This window comes from Heliangelus exortis, chromosome 1, assembly GCF_036169615.1.
Source record: "Heliangelus exortis chromosome 1, bHelExo1.hap1, whole genome shotgun sequence".
In the NCBI taxonomy this organism is placed as follows: Eukaryota; Metazoa; Chordata; class Aves; order Apodiformes; family Trochilidae; genus Heliangelus; species Heliangelus exortis.
This window is the reverse complement of record NC_092422.1, coordinates 123,584,169-123,604,080: the sequence shown is the minus strand read 5'-3', so window position 1 is coordinate 123,604,080 and position 19,912 is coordinate 123,584,169. Positions and strand designations below refer to the sequence as shown.

Genomic DNA, 19,912 nt, shown 5'->3' with positions numbered 1-19,912 from the left:
TGGCGGTATCAGGGCTGGAGAATTAATCTATGGCTTGATTTTCTATGTGTTTAGTATTCTGATACTGTTGTGTTACTGCAGTACCACTGCATCTGAAAAGGAATTTGAAATTTGTGGGAATTGGTAAGAATGGAAGCCTTGTGAATAATTGCCTCTGCAGAGCTTTTTCAAGAGGGAACAGCAATTGCCAGCAACCTCAGTTGTGGAGAAAGTGACAAGCAGGAAGAAAGATTAAAAATGTTCAGTAGCTTATTTTACTCATAGAAAAATCAAACAACATGCATTTCCACAAAGCTTTTTTTCAGTAGCACAATTTTTAACGCAGCTGCCAGCTAAAATAATTCACACTTTTTCAGACTTACAGTCTTGTTTCATCCCAAATGCAATGCATCTCTGCAGCCTACAGTACTGACACCGGTTCCGGTGGTGTTTGTTAATGACGCAGTCTTTTGTTCCTCGGCATGAATAAACCAAATTCTTTCGTATACTCCTTTTAAAGAATCCTTTGCATCCCTCACAAGTTACTGCTCCGTAGTGACGCCCTAGTTCCAGAAGAACACAAATCAAGACATTAATTTTACGCTGCAGTATTATGCATTTGAGTCTGTATTTATTAAAACCAAAAAATTTGCTATTTTACTCAGAAAAAGAACCGCGTTTTTTCCCCATTGTTTACACATCTTGAAATATATTGTGGCTATAAAATAGCAAAAAAAAAAAGCAAGTGGACCATTTTTCTAGTTCAAAGCACTTTAACAGGATAAGGTTTATGATCAGCCAGGTTGCTCATTAAATTCTTGCTGAATCTGTTGACAGCAGTATTAAAAATGGACAAGAAAAAAGTTAGCAAGAGCAAAGAAGAAACTTTTAACTTATACATTCTTTAGCAATGTTTTTAAAACGTCCCTACTGAAAAGCCTTGTTATTGCTCATCACAAATTCACTTGTTGAAATTGTATGCCCTAAATCTAATGGAAACATGGAAAGCATAAACGTGGGATTTGAAAGCAGTAGGTAATCACTTCAAAGCTTTCCTTTCACCTTTCATTTGCCTAACAGGGTAACTGTACATCCTTATATTCTTTCATTAGAACTTCAATGAGAAGATAATGAAAACATCTGAATAATAATTTTTAAAAATAAATCACTCCTGTAAATTTCTGATATATAATGCTAACATTTAAAAACTTCTAGGATATACTAAAGAAAAAAGTCAAGTTTAAAAATTATTTTTCTGAATTAAATGGGTTTGATTCTGCTGTAACACAAAACACAAATACTACTAAAAAGTACTGGTTTTAATTAAGACATGCTTGGCAATTCCAATGCTTCTATGATCCTGGAGAAAAATAAAATATTCTAAAAACAAAGACCACTGACAAACACTCAAAATACTCAGAGCACCCGCACCAAGGCTGCTCTCTGAGCTAAGTAGGGCATATTACAGAAGTAAATCTCAAATATGAACTAAGGCAAGGATATATTTATTTTTAGATTTTATCCTTATTCCTCACAAAAATTTTTTTTGACACATTAATCTTGCCTGCCTGAAGTTTCTAGAATTTGATAGGTTTTCTAGATTCCTTAATCACAGCCATATTATCACACTGTTAAAATGTAAAATTGATGAAAAATTATTTTATATTAAAAGAGCATCACTAAGAGTATCATTTTAACAGCAGCTGGATTGTGAATACTTAATTTCCATAATACAAAGTGCCTGGGCTGCTTCTTCACCTGCTCTTTGATGTAGCTTCTTTGACTTCAATTTGGAGGTGACTGCAAAGCAGTTTGCAAGACACTGCTTGTCACATGGGAGGCTCCCCAGAACCTGTAGTTGCTCGAGGCCACATGGCACTGACCCCAGATTCACAGACAGCAATCCAGAATCCTGAGCCAGGACAGGAGGAAGAGCTCCTGGGATCTCCAGCCTCTCAAGGAATACTCAAACACTTCACTGGGGAGCCAGAGGAGTCTTGCTAATTGCAAGAGACCAACCAGATTCCTGCCTTATGTTTGGGAGAAATTTCTTTTGAGACAGGTGAAATCTAGGAATTATAATTTCTATGCTCAACTTTTTGCAGTAGGAAATTGTTTATATTTTCTAGGCAGTTTGCTCTACATCCTACTACTTTTCACTATGATATCCTAATATTAGCTACTTCTTCCTCTGACTCCCAATTTTATACACTTTCCACTGCTTCTCAAAAGCATTTAACCTTGTCATACTTGGATATTATTTGGTGTCATAATTGGATATTACTGGATGTCTATCACACAGACTTCACTGACAAACCACAAGAATTTTCTGATTGAGCAACCATCCCTAAGTAATCTAAGTTTAGCTAGATGAAGCCCCAAGTTAAATGTCTTGTCTCTCTTGCACGCCATTATCTTCTCTAAGAAAGAGCAAAGACAAAGCTTTCAGATCAACCACACTGAGGAACAGCCCTTTTAATTCTCTCTCTCTAAAATAAAAAGAGAAGACACTCAGTAATTCCACATCTGACTGATCTGGAACACCTGATGGCAGGCGCACATACAAAGGGAGAGAATTCTCCAGCACACTGCTCCCACTATTATTCTTTCCAGTTTTTTAATATCACTACACAAAATGTAATGCATGAAAGATTTTTCTTTTCTTACCTTAACACTCTACTTTGGTGGCAATATATGAATATACCATTCTTAAACTTATTTTCTTTGGAATTACAATACATTTTTACAATGTAAATGATTCTTCAAATAACTATCTGTGCTGCATAAATCTCACATTAGCACTATTTTTGTATACTTGCTAAGACTTCCTTATCTACTGGTTTCATATTAAAAATAACGTACAGATTTCCCATATACCAAAGAGAACTGTCTACTACAAAACTCAATTTCTTACATTATTTTAAGGAAGAAAAAAACTCTCAACAGTGCTGCTTATATGATTTTATCAGTCATATTTTTATAATAGAAAATAAAATACATAAGCCGAAGAAAAAAAAAAAGGCAAAAAATTACATGGTAGAAAACACTGAAATGTTCTTCTATGATTTAATTCTACTTGTGATGTAAACCAACACTAAGTCTCACTGATGGACACTAGAGTGTAATTCTACCCTGAAAGATTGCTGTAAATCCTTTCTGTCTGTGCACATATATATATATATATAAATGTGTATTATATATACATATTTACATATGCACATCTGTATATATACATATATATAATACATACATAGATGTATATGCATGCAGATTGTTATACAGCTTCAGAAGAATTTTGAACTCTTTTTATAAAACTGAACCACAAAAAAAATAAAAGACAGAAGTAAATACCTGATGCCTTATCTCCACATACAACACACAGATCAAACACCTTATTTAGGCTCTGCTCATTGGGAGAGTTGTCTGTTAAAATCTGGAAAAAAGTGTGAAAGAATTTAATTTTTCTTTTTCTTACCAACAAGAAAGATTAAATTAAATCCTAAACTTGTCACTTTTCTCTAAGAAAGGGGACATAATCTACAAAGTATGGTATTTTCCTCAGTACATTTTACAGACATAGACACAAAGGAGCTTCCTGCCATACCACTGCGCTCCTTTTCAGGATGAAACCAAAGTTTCACTTTCAATGCTCACAAAAAGGTTTCAAGATTTCATTTATTTAATACCACCTTAGTAGAACAGGCTGCCATTTTGAAAAACATTTAGCATCTGCATACTCTTATCCTACCTTTTGTTCAATTTTGTATCCTAACAAATTGCTCATAGTACAAAGGAAACAAGCATTAAACCAAACAAAAAAATCCATTGCAAAGGCTACTATAGCTACAGCCACATTAGTTAATTTTTTTTATGATACACAAAAATGGTGGACCAATGGAACATGTACTCTGGACGTTACCCTTAAATATCCAGTTTGGCTTTCAGAAGAAGTTGACACAATTACATTAAGCTACATTAAGCACATAACAGTAAAATCCCAGAACTGCAGGGCAGGTGCTATAGCTTTCCATTTGATCTTTAAAACATTGTCCCACAGCAACATAAATAAAGTACAGCAACAATTTAATGCAAAAAAGGAACACACTTGCAATGAGTAACAACCAAACATCATCTTGATAATTATGTAAAACAAAAAAGAAAAAGTTATTCTTCCCATTATAAATATAATTTAGAAGTTTTAAGTTCCTAACTTTTATTGTATTTTAATGGGAAGTCAGACTCATTCTCGCTTTGCATATTGAAAACAGAACCTCTCATAAAAAGAAAGATAACTTACCAAATGAGGAAGTACCCTATCTTCTGTAGAGAAAATTTTTCCAGAAGTTTGGAAGATAGCATAGATAATACATATGGTAATGTTTAACAAGCATACTTCTTTTTAGTTAGCCTTTGCTAATAATGCTGTCTCAGAGATTCATTTATTTTCATTTAATATAACATCTTTTAATATTAATCTTTCATTCCTTCCCAATTTTGCATTTTTGACATTATTTATTTTCATTGTAATATATAAAATATATAGCCAAATTTCAAGTCCTTCTATAAACGAAACCTGCAGTGAAATGGGAAAGTCCACATAAGGACGGACCACAGAATTTGGCCCATGAGAATATAAAGATCCCAGACTCTGAGAACTCACCAACTAACTTTCAACATGAAGAATAAAAACTGGTTACTAAGATGAAGAAGAATCACTGAAGGTGAAATAGATTGGGAATAATGAGTCAATGTAAAGATAAGATGCAACAAAGGAAAGGGTTTTTTTTGCAGCAAATGAATGCGTATTTCAATTGAAGGCTACAGAACATCAGAAGAGGATGCAATTGAAAAACAAATGACTGGTACTCTGTATTTCACCAACTTTAAGTGGAAAAAAAATATTTCTACCTATACATGCTAACTAACAACAGAAAAATCTAACTGAAGTGACAGAATACTCTGTTGTCTCTCAAACTAATCTATGTTGCCCAAACTGCACAGCCAGAACGGGAGCTTTTAATTTTTTGTCCAGACTTTCCCCACACCTGACTCTCACTCTTTGAAGCAGTATGGCACACCTCTCATCTGCTTTATGCTTTCATTGAGGTTTACTTAAATACAAATTGTATGATACCACTAATCATGCTTGAACACCCCTCAATAGGACTGACTTTTGTTACTGCTTTCCTGTTCATAGCAATCTAATTCTTTGTAGCAAGGATCTTGGATATCCACTTGCAAAGATCTGTGAGTTTCAAAAATACATGATATATATGGTACAGATCTATGTTTCAAGTTTGTACAACACGTGGGTAGTGAATCAGTGTAGTGGACTGGCTCCCATAAGCACACAAATGAAAAAGATCAGGGCTCTTCAGATGAAAAGAGATTACTTGAAAGAGGATATAACAGTGATTTATAGAAACAGCAGAACCCTTTCTAATTGTTGCTTATAGTGCAAGAGACATCTAATTATATAGGTCTCAGAAGATTAATCAACTGAAGTATTCTCTGCACAACACACAATTATTCTCTAAGAGATTACACAGACCAATGCATATATGATCTACATAAATAACAAAAAAGGTTGTTAAGCTTCAGTGGCAGCTATCAAATATCATGGTCTCACTGCAACTTCCAAATCATGAAGTTGCTCTAAATCATCAACTAAAGGAAGTGAAAGAATATGCTCAGAAGGAGAATTATGTCCATTATTGTCCATTTTTTTTACAATCTCAAATGAGTAAACCAAAACCCTTCAGTTTTATTTTCCCATTCTGAGTAATATACTTTCCTACTAAATAGTCTCTTGAAGAAACTACTTTGCAGAACAATTCACACAGCTGAAGAACAGTTACAACAAAGTCCAAAAAGGAAAACAAGAGGGGTATCTTCAGTGACACAGACAAGGGAGAAAAGGGTGCTTTCAACAAAATATGAAAACCAATGGAGAGTCAATGAAGCAGAAATAAAGGACCATTGATACAGCAGGAACTGGAAATTACATTAAAAACAACAGCATTTTTTCTAATCTCATGAGTCCATGAGCCAGGGTATAAATTTTAAAAAGCAATACTTTAAAAAAAAAAGAAAAAAAAAAGGAAAAAAAAAAAAAAAAGGAAAAAAGAGAAAAGTTTTCTTCATAATTTTTAAGTATCCATACTGAGTCTTAATGCAATGGAAAGCATACTGTAAAAAAAAAAAAACAAAAAAACCCCAACCCAAACATACATATCTGGAAATAAGACATCTCTCCTTATCCCATTTGAACCAAAATTATGAAATAAAGTGGATTATCTACCTGGATGTGTTGTGCAGATATATCAGGGGATGCAAAAAACAGTTGGTTGACACCTGCAGCATCTGGAGTTGCTAGGATAACTTTTCCTGGAGTGGAATCTTGTCTGGCAAGGATCACCTTGCTTGGGGTAGAGCCATCATGATTTGTTAAGATGAACTGCTTGCCTGCTGAACTCTGATCAAGTGCTGTAACAATCTGAATCTTCTGGCCCGTCTGCTGATCTGTGACAATCTAATAATACATTTATCTCAAATTGTTATGGTAATTTAAATTCACCTTTGGGGCCCAATCTGGGCACCTAAAGAAAAAGGGAATTTTGCCTTTGACATTTGTGAAGCAGGACAGTCTTCCCCTCTGTCACACAAGAGTGAGGTAAGCTCAGCCAAAACCTTGGATTTTCACTGTATTTGAAAATCACTTCAATTAAGAGTGTTTGAAGCCAAACCTAAATTAATACACAAATTTAACAATTGGCCCATGCTTTTACAATACTAATGAAACCCTTGACCATGATATCATCCAGAATTTGAGGAACATCTCTAGCTCAGCCCTAGGACCTGTCAAGTTATGAGAAATTGTAACTCTTGAACTTGCTGTGTACCATGTGGAGTGCTTAGCAATTCCCAGATTTGGCTGCTTAACAAGCTTCCTGAAACCACAAATAAAGTTCCAAATGAAAAAAAGTAAGCAACAAACAGCAAGAAAAGCAATAACCTCATTGTACCTGTGTATACATTTTAGGCTTTTTTTTTAAACATAGATATTCCTAAATAAAATAAGAAAAACATAATCTCCCCCTGACACATTTTTAAAGGAAAAACTTGTTTGCATGTTTCACAATCAAGAAAAGACCTACAGACTTTTTTTCCCATTTTATCTCTATTTTCAAGCACAAACACAGCAGAATTTGATTAAATAACCCTCTGCTTAAGTCTGCTTTTTCCAGCTTTGTCAGGAATTTATAATCCTCAGAGAAAACCATCAAAATTCCATGTATCTTCTGTTGTAACTCTCACTTGCAGTCACTTCCTGCATTTCTCCATCAAAATGCCCAAATGGAAAACTGCCTCTGGAGACTAAGGAGAATCATCCTACAAAGACTGTTTCCTGCAAAATATTTTTGAATTACAACTCAATAAAACAGCTCCAATGAATGTATTTTTACCAAGAAGCAATTATTTTACCTATAAACAACCATCTATCCATCCCTAACTTTTATGTGGTCTTATACTGATAAATTTTTTTTTTTTGGTGATCTAACCAAAATTTCATGTAAATAGGGCAGCAATAATAATTACATTTTTAAAGTGGAGAATGGGCATAAAGAAACAAAACGAGGCCTAATTCCACAGAACTCTTTATCAATTTTCCTATTGTATCTTCACAACGATCTTATGAATTTCTCTAAATGTTCAATATATTTACATTTTTAACAGATATGCAATGAGAGATTTGAGTACCTCATTTCAGCAAATATAAATCAATATTGCCACTTGCAAATATTCATAAATTATCAGTTTCAAAATAGGAATGTGTGAGCAACACAAAAGGAATGTTTCCTTCTGGTGGTCTTTCCCTGTTAACACTTTTATGGATCAAATTTCATTTTTTCTCTATGCAAAAGACAATTAAAGGCTTGCTTAAAAAAAGAAGTCCAGATAAGATTAAAAAATTCCAGATGCAGAACAAAAGAATATAAATTATAAGATCTGAGCTATAGGGTGGGAAATGCAAAAACACTGGAATAGTTATCAACATGATTAACACAGGGATTTCCATTCAGTTTTCTCAGATACCCAGGCCTGGGGCCACAAATGTCTACAACAGTCCCTTATTTCTCCTTTCAGCTTCTTTCTGTTGGTTCAATATTCTTTAGAAAGCAATATACCTTTTTTTAAGTCCCTTCTTTGCTAGATTTTCTCCTTGCATTTATCTACATTTTACGATTGTAATTTCTCCTGTGTAATTTCTGGCTATTTTAAAAGTGGGTGATGTTGCCTTCCCCTTCTCTCCAAACACATTTACTTTACTAGGATTAGGAGAAATCTAATGCATGTTATCCACAACAGGGTGCAGACATGCATAAAGTCAAACATAACAGTATTGTGCTATTTCTTGAATACACAGAGAATACTCTTACAGAAAATCCACCTTAGTATCAAAACTTAGAAGTACAACTATATGTACCTGAAAAAGGCATACTTTATCTAGTTGGTTTATTCACAGTATAAAAGTAACATGAAATACAGTATGTTCCAAACAGTGAAGAGACAAATTTGAAGTAAAGTTGGATTTTTATATATATGCTAAAGTACCTGTTGTCATATTATAGTCCAGCTTTTCACCTGTAAAGATTATATAGTTGTAGAAAATATGGCAGGACAGTGGGCACAAAGAACCATTGGTGCTTCATACAATTCACTTCACCTCCTGTTGAACAAGTATGTGCCCTAATTCTTCACTTGGCTTCCTGCAGTTCTATGGGGATACCTGTGTAGTTTTCACTGCATGATACAGTAGCTACAATGCTGATATCCCTACAAAGCTGCACAAATGGTTTCTGCAGCAGTCAAGCATTTGAAAACTGACAGAGGCATAAGAGAAAGTTTAAACAATTAAGCACAGTCTGTCAGCAGCTGACCTCTTATGGCCATATACTGGCAAAAACTCCACCTAAATTACAATGGGACTCTGGAAGTGCAGCAGTCCAAAGTACAACTTGCAGTACCTAAATGTTGAGATAAAAGGAAAAAATATAATCAGAGGGAAAAAGAAAACTACTTATCTTCTCAAGAGAATCCCTCATGACTCAGTGACAACACATTATGTTTCTTAATAATAAGAAACTCAGTATCACTAAAGGGATAATATTGTAAAACAAGAATATATTAACTCTGGATTGTCTGCTGAAAAAGTACACTTTCCCAGATATTTCATTTAAGCACTCTGATGATAATGGAAGATAGTATTTTCCTTTATTGCTTTTAAGCCTTGTCTGTTAACAAGTTTTGACTTCCTTTTGAATACAATTTCAATAAATTAAATACGTCAATAATTCTGTTCCGATTTTAGAAAAAAAAAAGAAGTTTCTCAACAGAGAGGACTAATCCACCAGTCTATAACAAGAGTTGGTTTTCAGTAGAAATGTCTGTTTAACAACAAATGTGACACTTAACGTTTATCCTAGAGAAATGACAGCTTTCCCTAAAAAGGGTGACTAGTGACAAAAGCTTTAAAAAACGTTTTACTGAGGGCTTTTTATTTCAAGATGCCAGGTAATTATTTATGTGCATTTAACAATATTTAAAAGTGGAAAAAAAACTGACTGGAAACAAACTCAAAATGAATCAATTTAACATTCATTTTGAACATTTCAGTGAGATGTATATGTTCCTACAAACTATTTTACATTCCACATAAGTTCTGCTTTGAGGGAAGTTGTTGTTACGAAGTTTTATTTAATATCTAATTATTATTTATATTGGTGACATGTTTGTAGATGTCTGTTGCAGGAAGAATACCATTTGCCTGTGTGCTGCTCTGAACATACCAATAGACAATCGCTGCACCAAAATGCTTACCATCCATTTTGAGACAAGAATCAATGAGCATGTTGGAAAAAGAGACAAGGGACAAAGTAGCTGTGTTACAAACAAGTGATCTTCCAGCTACATGAGATGATAAAAACTATAAAGGGGCCCTGCTCCAAGAAATTCAATTCCTCCGTGTTAGTCATATTTGCTGTAATTACAATGCTTAACTAAATGTAATTCTTCCCCACTAAAAAAGTGACACATTCTGATTACAAGTCTGCTGTTGGCTTGGAACCAACAGAACTGTCCTGCTGTTCAGCAATAAAAGCTCATGGGTTTGTGTGTCATCATCCTGCATTCAGACCCTAATGCTAAAATTATATTAGATGGCCTCACATGACAGGGACATTGCTGCATACAGGTACTGACAATGAAAACAGAGGATAAAGAGATGGTGGCTAATTGATTAACATTAATTAATAAAAGGTATAGCTGTACAAAAAGCATAGAACAGGATTGGAGGTAGCTGAAAGAAACAAGATTTACTGGACAGATAAGACTGTACCATGACTAGAGCATAGGTAAGGGGAGATAAAACAAAAGATCATGGATGGGAGGTGGCTGTGAAGTCCTGGAGGGTTGAAAGCTTGAGTGCAAGACACTGGAAGAGGAAAAAAAACAGTGGAAAGTGTTGATGAGTGAAGCCAGCAAAAGAAAAAGCAACCAAGATTAAAACTACCAGCTGGCTCACTTAAGCGAGTGATTAAAAAATTATTCTGCAGTTGATGTTTTTTCTCTAGGATGAAATTTTAAAATAACTACTTTGCAAACATGTGCACTGACTTTTAAAGGGATAAAATCTATAATTTCATTTCCCAAATCCTCCTCGTTTCCACATCTATCTTGATTTTGCTACCTACATTGCCAAAAACTTCATACCCTCACTTGAAGTGGAGATTATTACCTGGCCAAGCTATGAATTAGCATACAGGGACACACACCATTGGTTATGACAACCACAAACCAGTGTTGTCCTCAGGCATCAGGTTGCCTTGCAGTTTTTCATGACTTGTATCAATGATACAATGCAGTATTTCCCTCCCTGCCTACTTCAAAATGTAGAAAAGTTTCAACAACTCAGCTGAATAACCAAATCTAAAATTTACTCAGCTTTTAAAGAGTAATATCATTACAGTATTGGGAAAAGTCTTTTTGCATTCAATGGTTATACTTTTTTTTGTAATCCTAACATTCTTAGGAAGAAGGGAAAAAAAAAAAAAAAGAAAAAGGAAAAAAAAAGGGAAGCATTGGAATGTTTTATTTCTGCTTATACAGAAACAGTCTCTGTCAGCCAGGGCTGAATATTTACATTCAAACAAACCATAGGAAGCAAATAATTAAAAAAACCCCTGCATGTGAAAACCAGCAGAAATAAACAGTACATCTCTGCTTTTAAAATACATCAGATAAAGCATACCTGTATACGCTGTGGTAAAGAGAGGCCTGTATCTGCAGGAACAATCTGTATTCGTTGTGCTGTCCCATCCATTAGTGTCTGTGTGACAGGTCCCTGGGAATGATTAATCTAGAAAAAAAGAAACAAATGTAATGGATTGACAATGGATACAATAACTTAAGTGTGGATACAACTTATTGCAGGAAACCCTTAAGGTTTTACCAGCTTCTGATTTCTCTGCATAAGGCTATGGACAGTCTGACATTTTGTATAAGGAAAGCCGATGGTTGTAATCTAATAGGTTAATTTTGCTAGTTAAAAAGTTCTTTTTGTGTCACTGTTTTAAATCCCATTTGAAACACTTTACAATTTAAAATTTAGAAACATGTTAAGCAAAACAATTCAGTTAACGATTCCATGTAAGTCAATCAGTTGGAATATTTTTTACTGTAATGTTCATGAGGCATAACACCTTCCATCATAGCTATGCTACATTTACACTAAAATACTTTTGCCTTGGTGGCTTGCTTAAGTGACAAAGGAACTTTTCTTTTAAAGCAGCAACAAACAGAACAACAAAATTCTAAATTGGAGAACTATCAAGAACAAGCATTAAAAAATACTAATGAAATGTATGAAGTTTGCCAACAGATTTCTGTGTGAATGCTCTTGGACACAATTTGTGGAAGTGTTTTAATGATTCTCAGTACTTAAAAAATTCTTCACATGCTTTAGCAAAAGATATGTGGAAGAAAGTACCATTCATTACATTATTTGTCAATAAAAACTTAAAAGTACATCTATTTGCAAAGGATTTTTATAGTATCAAGGATGTTTGCCTTCACAGAACTTATAGATACCTTCAAACTTAAATTTGTTTTAAATTCCTAAGTAACTCCTTAAAACTTTTTGCAGTTCAAAACATCTAGAACATATCTTGCAATTATCTGTTAGTAACATTTACCAGTATTTACACCATTATAAAAATGCTTCCCTTCAACTGTCTGTCAGCTTCTGTCTCCCTCCCCTAAAGAATTAATACAGAGAATATATATCTGTATCACAGTAAAGGTTGAGAGCTTTTTTTTCCTTCCTGGATCAGCTTCCTGATTTTGCAGCCATACCACCATATACATTTTAGAACCAGCAGAAGAAAGGAGGCAACAGTACTCAGTTGGAGATGAGTCTGAGAAAGGGAAGGAGCAATGGTATTGCTACAAATAAACAATTTTTCCTGAGTATAAATTTATTTACTGCTTTGCTTAAGTAAGGAACAGTTTGTTATACAGAACAATTTTGGATTTGAAAGAGACACATTTGAGCACTAAAATTCTGCTTCAGTCTTTCCAATTACATGTACACAGGGTGAATTAGAGGCAATGGGAGTCTTATGTGAATTTATCTTTGCTTTACAAACTAAGCTATGTGTTCCAGGACTGTTTTATGTTTGCTCCCTTAAAATGTCATGATCTACATGCTGGGTAAGATAAAAATGCTCTTCATATGCATGTTTTGTATATGCATAAAAGCCATTTTGACAAATACATTGCTTTCCTCTGTTACTGTTACCTGGCAGTACTGGTGAAATAAACCACATTGTACTTAGTGTATCCAATCACAGATTAAAAAAAGAAGATTGCTGTGGGCTCTTAACTTCCCTACATAATTCAAGTAATTTGATGTTGATGTAGAAACATGAATTATCTCACAACTCAGTAGATGATGATTAGCTGTTGGCAGAATTTAAGAAAAGATAGACATCGTGCAATGCTCCACACAGGCAAGGCTATACATTATTTTTTCTTCTTAGCAAGTTCTGCTTTTATGCAATAAAGCCTTAAGTTAATAAAAATGTGTTTGTGAACATGATAAAATGGTTTCTGATAGCTGTGTGTTTTAAAATGTGTCATGATCAAGAATTAATATTATAAAGAAGTCCAAACCTATGTCACAGAAGACTTCTGACCATTTTCTAGACACAGATGCACTTTTCATTCTCCTCAGAATGGGAACACCTTCCTTTTTCCTTTCATGTTCTACTCACATAAGCTTTTTTTTGTAAGTTCACTTAAAACTATTTCAACATTCAAGAAAGGACTAAAAATGCTAGCAAAATTACTGCTGAAGTTTCATAAACCTTAAATTATGTTTTTCAATGCTTATGTTGAAGAGGAACACCACCAAGAAACTAGAGCTGGTAGGTCACAGGTAGGTAAGAATATAAGATATTACATGAAGGCCCCTGTAATGACACTTTCCTTGCCAACTCCACCTTTCACCACTCATGCATGGCATGAACCTTTGACAGTAATTTTGGCTTAGAAAGTTCTACCTTGAACTGCCCTGGGTGATGTTTTTTTGTTCTTAATATGTGGCAGATTGGGCTGCACCTTGTCCCAGATAGGGGACCTAAGCCCAACTAAAAGAGAGAACACCTTCTACTCTCCTGGTTCGGATTTTTTTGTTGCTGTTGTGGTTTCTTTTTCTGTGTGTGTGTGGTTTGTTTGTTTGTTTGTTCCTTTCTTTTTTTATTTGCTTGTGGGTTTTTTTCCAGTTTTGTCCACCACACAATGAACACAGAGAGCTTACATGAGCAAGATGAGCATAGCGTGAGAATAAGTGGCTAAGTGAAGACTGGGGAATGCTTAAGCCACACTGCTGCCAAATAAGATGTGACAGCCTCAGGCACAGTAAAATCTTGCTAAAGGAAAAATCCTATTCTAGCCTGCTGATGGAATGATATTCACAAAAACTGTAAGGCTGCAGTTTCACCATGAACAGAAACTGCCAACAGCTCTCTCCAGTGTCAAACCTCTGTTCTCTCCATCTTTGCCCCTGCCTTCTCTGGCTATCTCCTTTACACTGGCTCTGGTACTCTTCCCAGCCTTCTCAAGACCCTACTTGATGTTACTAATCCAGCAGAAAACCTTCCACTTATTTTGACTGCTAGTGTGGAAATAAAGTAAGAAACAAATGTGCTTTCCTCTTCGGTGGCACTGAGTTAATAAGTCAGAACAATGTCTCATAGAATCACATTATGAAAATGGAAAACAAGCCACACAGAGACTAAATGCCATCCTCTTTTTCAAGTTGAGTGCACTCCTCAGCTAGCTTTTACTACTCTATACTAAAAACCCTAAAAACATAAACAAAAACAAAACCAAACCCAGGCAATATAGCCCCCTTTAGACCTCCACAAAGAGCTTTATGAACAAAACAAAATACTAGACATACCATTCTCACCTATATGGAGGGCAAGTGAGAAAAAGAAAATACCCTGCATTCCTTCTGTCCTTTGATATAGCTTTAGCAACACTCACAGTTATAAATAAAAAGCTATGCGAATTTATACAGAAGCAACTATCCCACCCTCCTCAACCTTTCTAATTGAAATCAAGACTAGGAGAAACTAAAGGTACTTGAAAAGTAAGTCGGTGTCTAGACAAGAAACCAAGAGTGGATATTTCAAGCTAAAAGGCAACAGTTATTTAAGATTAATAAGCCTATACTCTCAAATTATCTGTGCATCTCTGGAAGCTGTCTGGCTGCAGTACACAGACTGTGCACGCAGGTTGCAGAAAATATCAGTCAGAAGTTGGCAGAAACAAGAGTTCCATCTTCCATTTGATTTATATCAAACACCAACAAATATTTTACAGTGAAGACTATGGCAAACATTTATTCATGAAAACAAACAATGATGACTGATGCTTAACTGGAAAGCAAAAGCTATGTACTGACAACTCTTTTTGGTTACAAATTTTGGAACTGAAAGTGAGCAAAGCAATTCTACAACCACAGGGCTCTCTGCAGACCCCTCCAGGCCCAAAAAGGAAAGCAGAACAGCCAAGTCACTAGAAACACTCCTGAGTTTTCCTTAGCTTCATTTCTGTGGAGCAAACTTTGGCAAGAAACACTTTGCAGCATAACTTCAAAATGGACATCGTAAAGTATTCTAGTCTTCCATGGGAGAGACTCTGGAAGTTTTTAGTGTACTAAGAACTGTGATCTTGTTTTATCTTGACCAGATATCAGTCAGTGTGTTTTATTATTCAATGTCTCTTAAATATGACTCAAAATTTATGTACCTCTCCCATTTGCTGTTCAATAATTTGATGGGCCAGTTCCTCTATGGTTGCCATGATCTTTAATCACCAGAACTTCCTGCCAAAGAAAGGAAAGAAGATGCTTAACACCTATAGTCTCAGTAATTAAAATATCTTAGGGAAAATACAGTTGTGTAACCATACAAAAAGTTAGAATGCTAATGACAGTAATTATATCTGTCCAAAGCTATATATATATATAGCTGGTTGGTTTTCTCTCTTTAACTTTGCTAGAACTTCTAGGAACTATCTGCTACCCCAGAGACCTCTAAACTTTGCCTATCAACTTTGCAAATAAAAATACAACTCATTTTGAAGCTAATTCTGCTTTTATAATTTGAAAGAAAGATCTCTCTTGACTGGGCCAACAACTGCAGCCCTTAGAAGCATGAACAATGGTATATTTAAACCCTGATATATGGGTGAAAGTGAAGACCATAAAGTACTTGGGCACTGCAGCCCATTCTTAATCACCCCCCCCCCCAGATGACAAGCAGTATGGAAGACATTTGAGATTGAAGAGTATATTGAAAAGTACTATCTCCTTAGAGAAGATCTAAGAAATGCCAGCACCTTTGCAGAAGATCCCTATTAGCCCACGTCTGCATGCAGTGAGCACATTCACTATTCAAAGAGCACTTTCAAAGTCAGGCAATATATTCCACCAAGATGTTCTCTTGTTTCAAATAAAATACTTAATAGCAACAAAATATTGCACTATTTACACACACAGTGGGAGAATTTAGTGCTATGTAATTTAAAAAAAAAAAAAAAAAAAAAAGAAAAAGCTAAAAAGAAAAGCTTAATGCCATACAAGTAGATCAGAGAACAGAGTTTGGGTAAGAGAGGTGTATTTTTTGTGAGTTATTTCAGAAAATCTGACTGCTTCAAGACAATCTGACATACCAGAAATACTGTGCATATGATGGCATTAAAAAAAAAAAAAAAAAAAAAAAAAAAAGAGGGTAAAATGTGCAAAATGCTGGAAGTTCTAGTCTGATCTCAGAGCTGACTCTGCTTTGACTGGGGGTTTTGGACAAGAGACCTTCTGATGTCCTGTCCCTTGCCTTCACATGGAATATCACACAACTCAAAACCACACTACTTTCTTAACTACATGAACAATAAGAGATCCTCAGTATTTTGAAAGTAGTTTGATTTGCAAAATCTTTCCACTGCCTCCATATAGGTCTACTGTTCAGGTATTTTCAAGGACACTAACTATGATTGAATTTTTAAGTGTTATTTCACTGATTGTCTAGGCTAAAGAGCGATGCAAAAGAAAGCTTATTTTGAGCATTCTGAACCAATTTTGTGGAGAATGTTGCCCTGTGTCAGTCTTTTGAGACAGCAGTAGCATCTTTCATTCTGCAATTTCTGTCTCTAGCAGAGACAAGGCTACATCAACACCATTTTCCCACCAAAAAAAGGCAGGTCGATAATGCTTACCATTACAAAGTATGATTATGACCTTCTCAATTTTAGACATATTTACCAACACAGCCTACAGCTACTTTAACTTCATGCTTTTCTAAAACTCCTCGTGTTTTGCCCTGCAGAATCAGTGTGTTCCAACAAGAAAACTGAACACTAATTATTACTGCTATTGCAGCGACTCAGCATCACATGGAAATGAACAATACAGTATAGTGAAAAGAAAAGCTTAATTTATTGTTCATCTTGTATTAAGCAGTCAAATACTCCACTCCAGGCAAAACCTGGAAAATAACTTACAGAAATCAATTCAGACATGAAGAACAAAACCAATTCTTACCTATAATTACCTATCTTAGATACCTGTAGCTATCTAAAATTGGGAACTAACTATTCCTTTAATATATTAGAATAAACCTTCATTTTCCAGTAGAGAAAAAGATTTAAATAACTGTCACCATAGTCTGAGTTTTGATCTTCAATAACTGGAAGTAATCTTCAAGGTGTTCTCATGTAATGTGAATCTTCCTGATTTCAGAAACACTTGTTTTTCACTTTCCTAAATCATGCCACACACCTTCAAACCATAAATGTTCTGTGCCATTACAATTTAGCTAATGATACTGTTCACTGCTTAAGCTCTTACTTCCTTCTACAACTTTTTGCAGATCTGCCACTAAGATAGGAAAGACTCTTCGTAAAACTGTACAAAAAAACCCCACCTTCCTTCAATTTGTCTTAAAGAAGATGTGTTGCTGGCAACAATGTCAAAACCAAAAACATCTGGACTGTCAAAATGATTAGATCACTGCCTCTCCCACTGCCCAACATGGTCTGCTTTTGTACCTTTGTATTCCTTCAGTCTGTGATGATCCATTTGTGTATTTTCTCATTGGTGGTAACTTTCTAGGGCCAGGGAAAAAGACACAGTACCACTCCTCTTTTGTTGCTCTGGGTACAGACTACACAATTATGAGCATCTGTATTTATACTGATTAGACTTGCTTTACAAGTGTAATCACTATATTAGTTTTCAAAGTTATTTCTTGAGTGCTTGACTATTACTTCCCACATAATGAAGTAAATAAAAAACCCCAAACTCTTTCAAAAACTTTTGAAAAATAAACTCGTGAAGAGACAGAATTAGATATCTATCTCTTCTTTTTCAGGATTTCAATCCCCCAGCCCAACTTATTACAAGCATCTAATGGTAGGTATTTTGACAAATGATTGGTACTAGACCTCCTCTGTATTACTGACAATGCATTCATTGCATCTCTCTTTGATGTTCAGACTCAGTGAAATGCAACTATAGTCTCTTTCTGTATGTACATCCTAAACAGGTACTATTAGTTTATGCCACCAGTAAATGAGTTAGTGAGCTTTCTTGGCAGGAGAAGTCAAAATTATTTTAAAACACATCCTTACCATGAGTGTAGCCCCAACCCGTTGTTGTACCCAGTGCCACTATCAGTGGTTTTCCATTGCTACTTTAGATAAGCACTTCACGAACCCTCATGTCAGGAAAAAACTTTCATTAGCTTGCACTGATTCAACTACTATTTCTTCCTCATTTTTTTATGTTCCAGAACTTAGGAGTTTTTAGACTGCTTTTGGTGTGCTTCAAGTGAAATGGGTTAGGAAACATTCCCATGAGAACAGCTAGTACATTTGAGGGTCCACTATCAGAAGCACTAACCTCATCACTAGTACAGTTATATGCAGAAGAAATCAATGTTTAACTCACACCCTTCTCCAAGGACAAAATTTACACAACTTTAATTGTTCTAACAGGAAGTTGTTACTAGTAGTATTTAAAAATATTATTCCAGTATGGACTGACTTTAAAAGCAGCAAAAGGAAAAGTATGTTCAGACTCTCCATTTTGATATAAATGGTAATATCTCTTGTTCTATTACATTGCACTGTCGGTATAAATGTTCCAACTATCGAATACCTTGATTCTGATTTAATGTCCTTTAAGTGAGTAAGAAGAAAATTCTGTCAACCCCAGAGATCCTTAGTTTACTTAAAAAAAAAAAAAAAAAAAAAAAGTCATAGCTCTGGCCACTGTAGTTTTACTGGTGCAAAAAATTATGCTTGTAAAATTCGGGTAGTTCAGCTTACCCTGCTGGCACTGTCAAACCAGTTTGACTCTGTGAATCTATGGAATGTGTAATGATTCTGGTAATAACTATGTATATCTATGTAGTCTGTGTTAATAGGGGTCTTTCCTGTATTAAATCCACCTGCAGAACATCACATGCACACTTAAAACTAAAAAGGTATGTAAGAATTTCATAGATACTTTTGAGGTATAGCCATGGTAAGTAGTTAAAATTGCAGAAATTGTGAACTTTACTTTCTCTTATTATAGCACAATGAAGTATAGGAAGATCAATATGACTTTTTAGGAGAGCTCAAAAGGTTAATGTAATGGAAAGCTAGCTAGAAAAATACTCCCTCTTAGAAGAGACTGTTTTAGTATCTCTATAACCATACTGCTTTGTAGTAAATTATTTCAAGAGATCTCAGAAAACAAAACAAGGGTATGTTATTTATCTCATGTCATCATACTGGGCTCAAAGCTGCTGTGTGCCTTAAAATGGAAACTAGCCCTTATTTCCATTCTCAAACTCTTTGTGTATCCATTAAGAATTCAGCATAACTTCTGCCAAATTTGTTTAATAAATCCTACACATAAAACAGAAGGCACTGAACAATCCCTCTGTGATTAAAGGTGCCAGAGTTAGGAGATTGTTACTTGTTTCAAGCACTGCTCCTTATACTGTAGAACAATGTTCTGCAATGCTTTATAGATAACAAATTAAGCAAAGTAATACACACACGTTTTTGAAACAAATGATGCTACTCTGTTCAATGAAAAAAAAAAAAAAAAAAGCTCCATGGGAGCATGGGAAGCTAAATGAGCCAATTACAGTTCTGTAAGACATACTGCTCAGACAGTAGAACAGTTGGCAGACTTAAGAGTAACATTATCAATGAACTAAGGAATATTTATATGACTCTTGACACACAGTTAAGATACTGTTTATTCAATTAGCATGACATGGAGATTTAGACAGCACATATGAAAGAGAGA

General features: G+C 35.0%; 1 protein-coding gene across 6 annotated transcripts in view; it reads right to left on the bottom strand.

The window, feature by feature from the left end:
• The window catches only part of NR2C1 (nuclear receptor subfamily 2 group C member 1), a 44,178-nt gene that overhangs the window by 18,956 nt on the left and 5,310 nt on the right, over positions 1 to 19,912 (bottom strand). For 3 of the 6 annotated variants that reach the window (XR_011730061.1, XM_071764986.1, XM_071764947.1), the window contains exons 2-6: positions 15,358 to 15,433; positions 11,291 to 11,398; positions 6,281 to 6,511; positions 3,331 to 3,412; positions 363 to 542 (exon numbers count right to left, since the gene is read on the bottom strand). Coding sequence is in view for 5 of the 6 variants with exons in the window: in XM_071764986.1 (XP_071621087.1) it covers positions 363 to 542; positions 3,331 to 3,412; positions 6,281 to 6,511; positions 11,291 to 11,398; positions 15,358 to 15,411 (655 nt within the window). In the remaining variant the exon portion in view is untranslated. The remainder of the gene's footprint in view (positions 1 to 362; positions 543 to 3,330; positions 3,413 to 6,280; positions 6,512 to 11,290; positions 11,399 to 15,357; positions 15,434 to 19,912) is intronic. The other 3 variants (XM_071764954.1, XM_071764967.1, XM_071764978.1) reach the window with 3 other exon arrangements.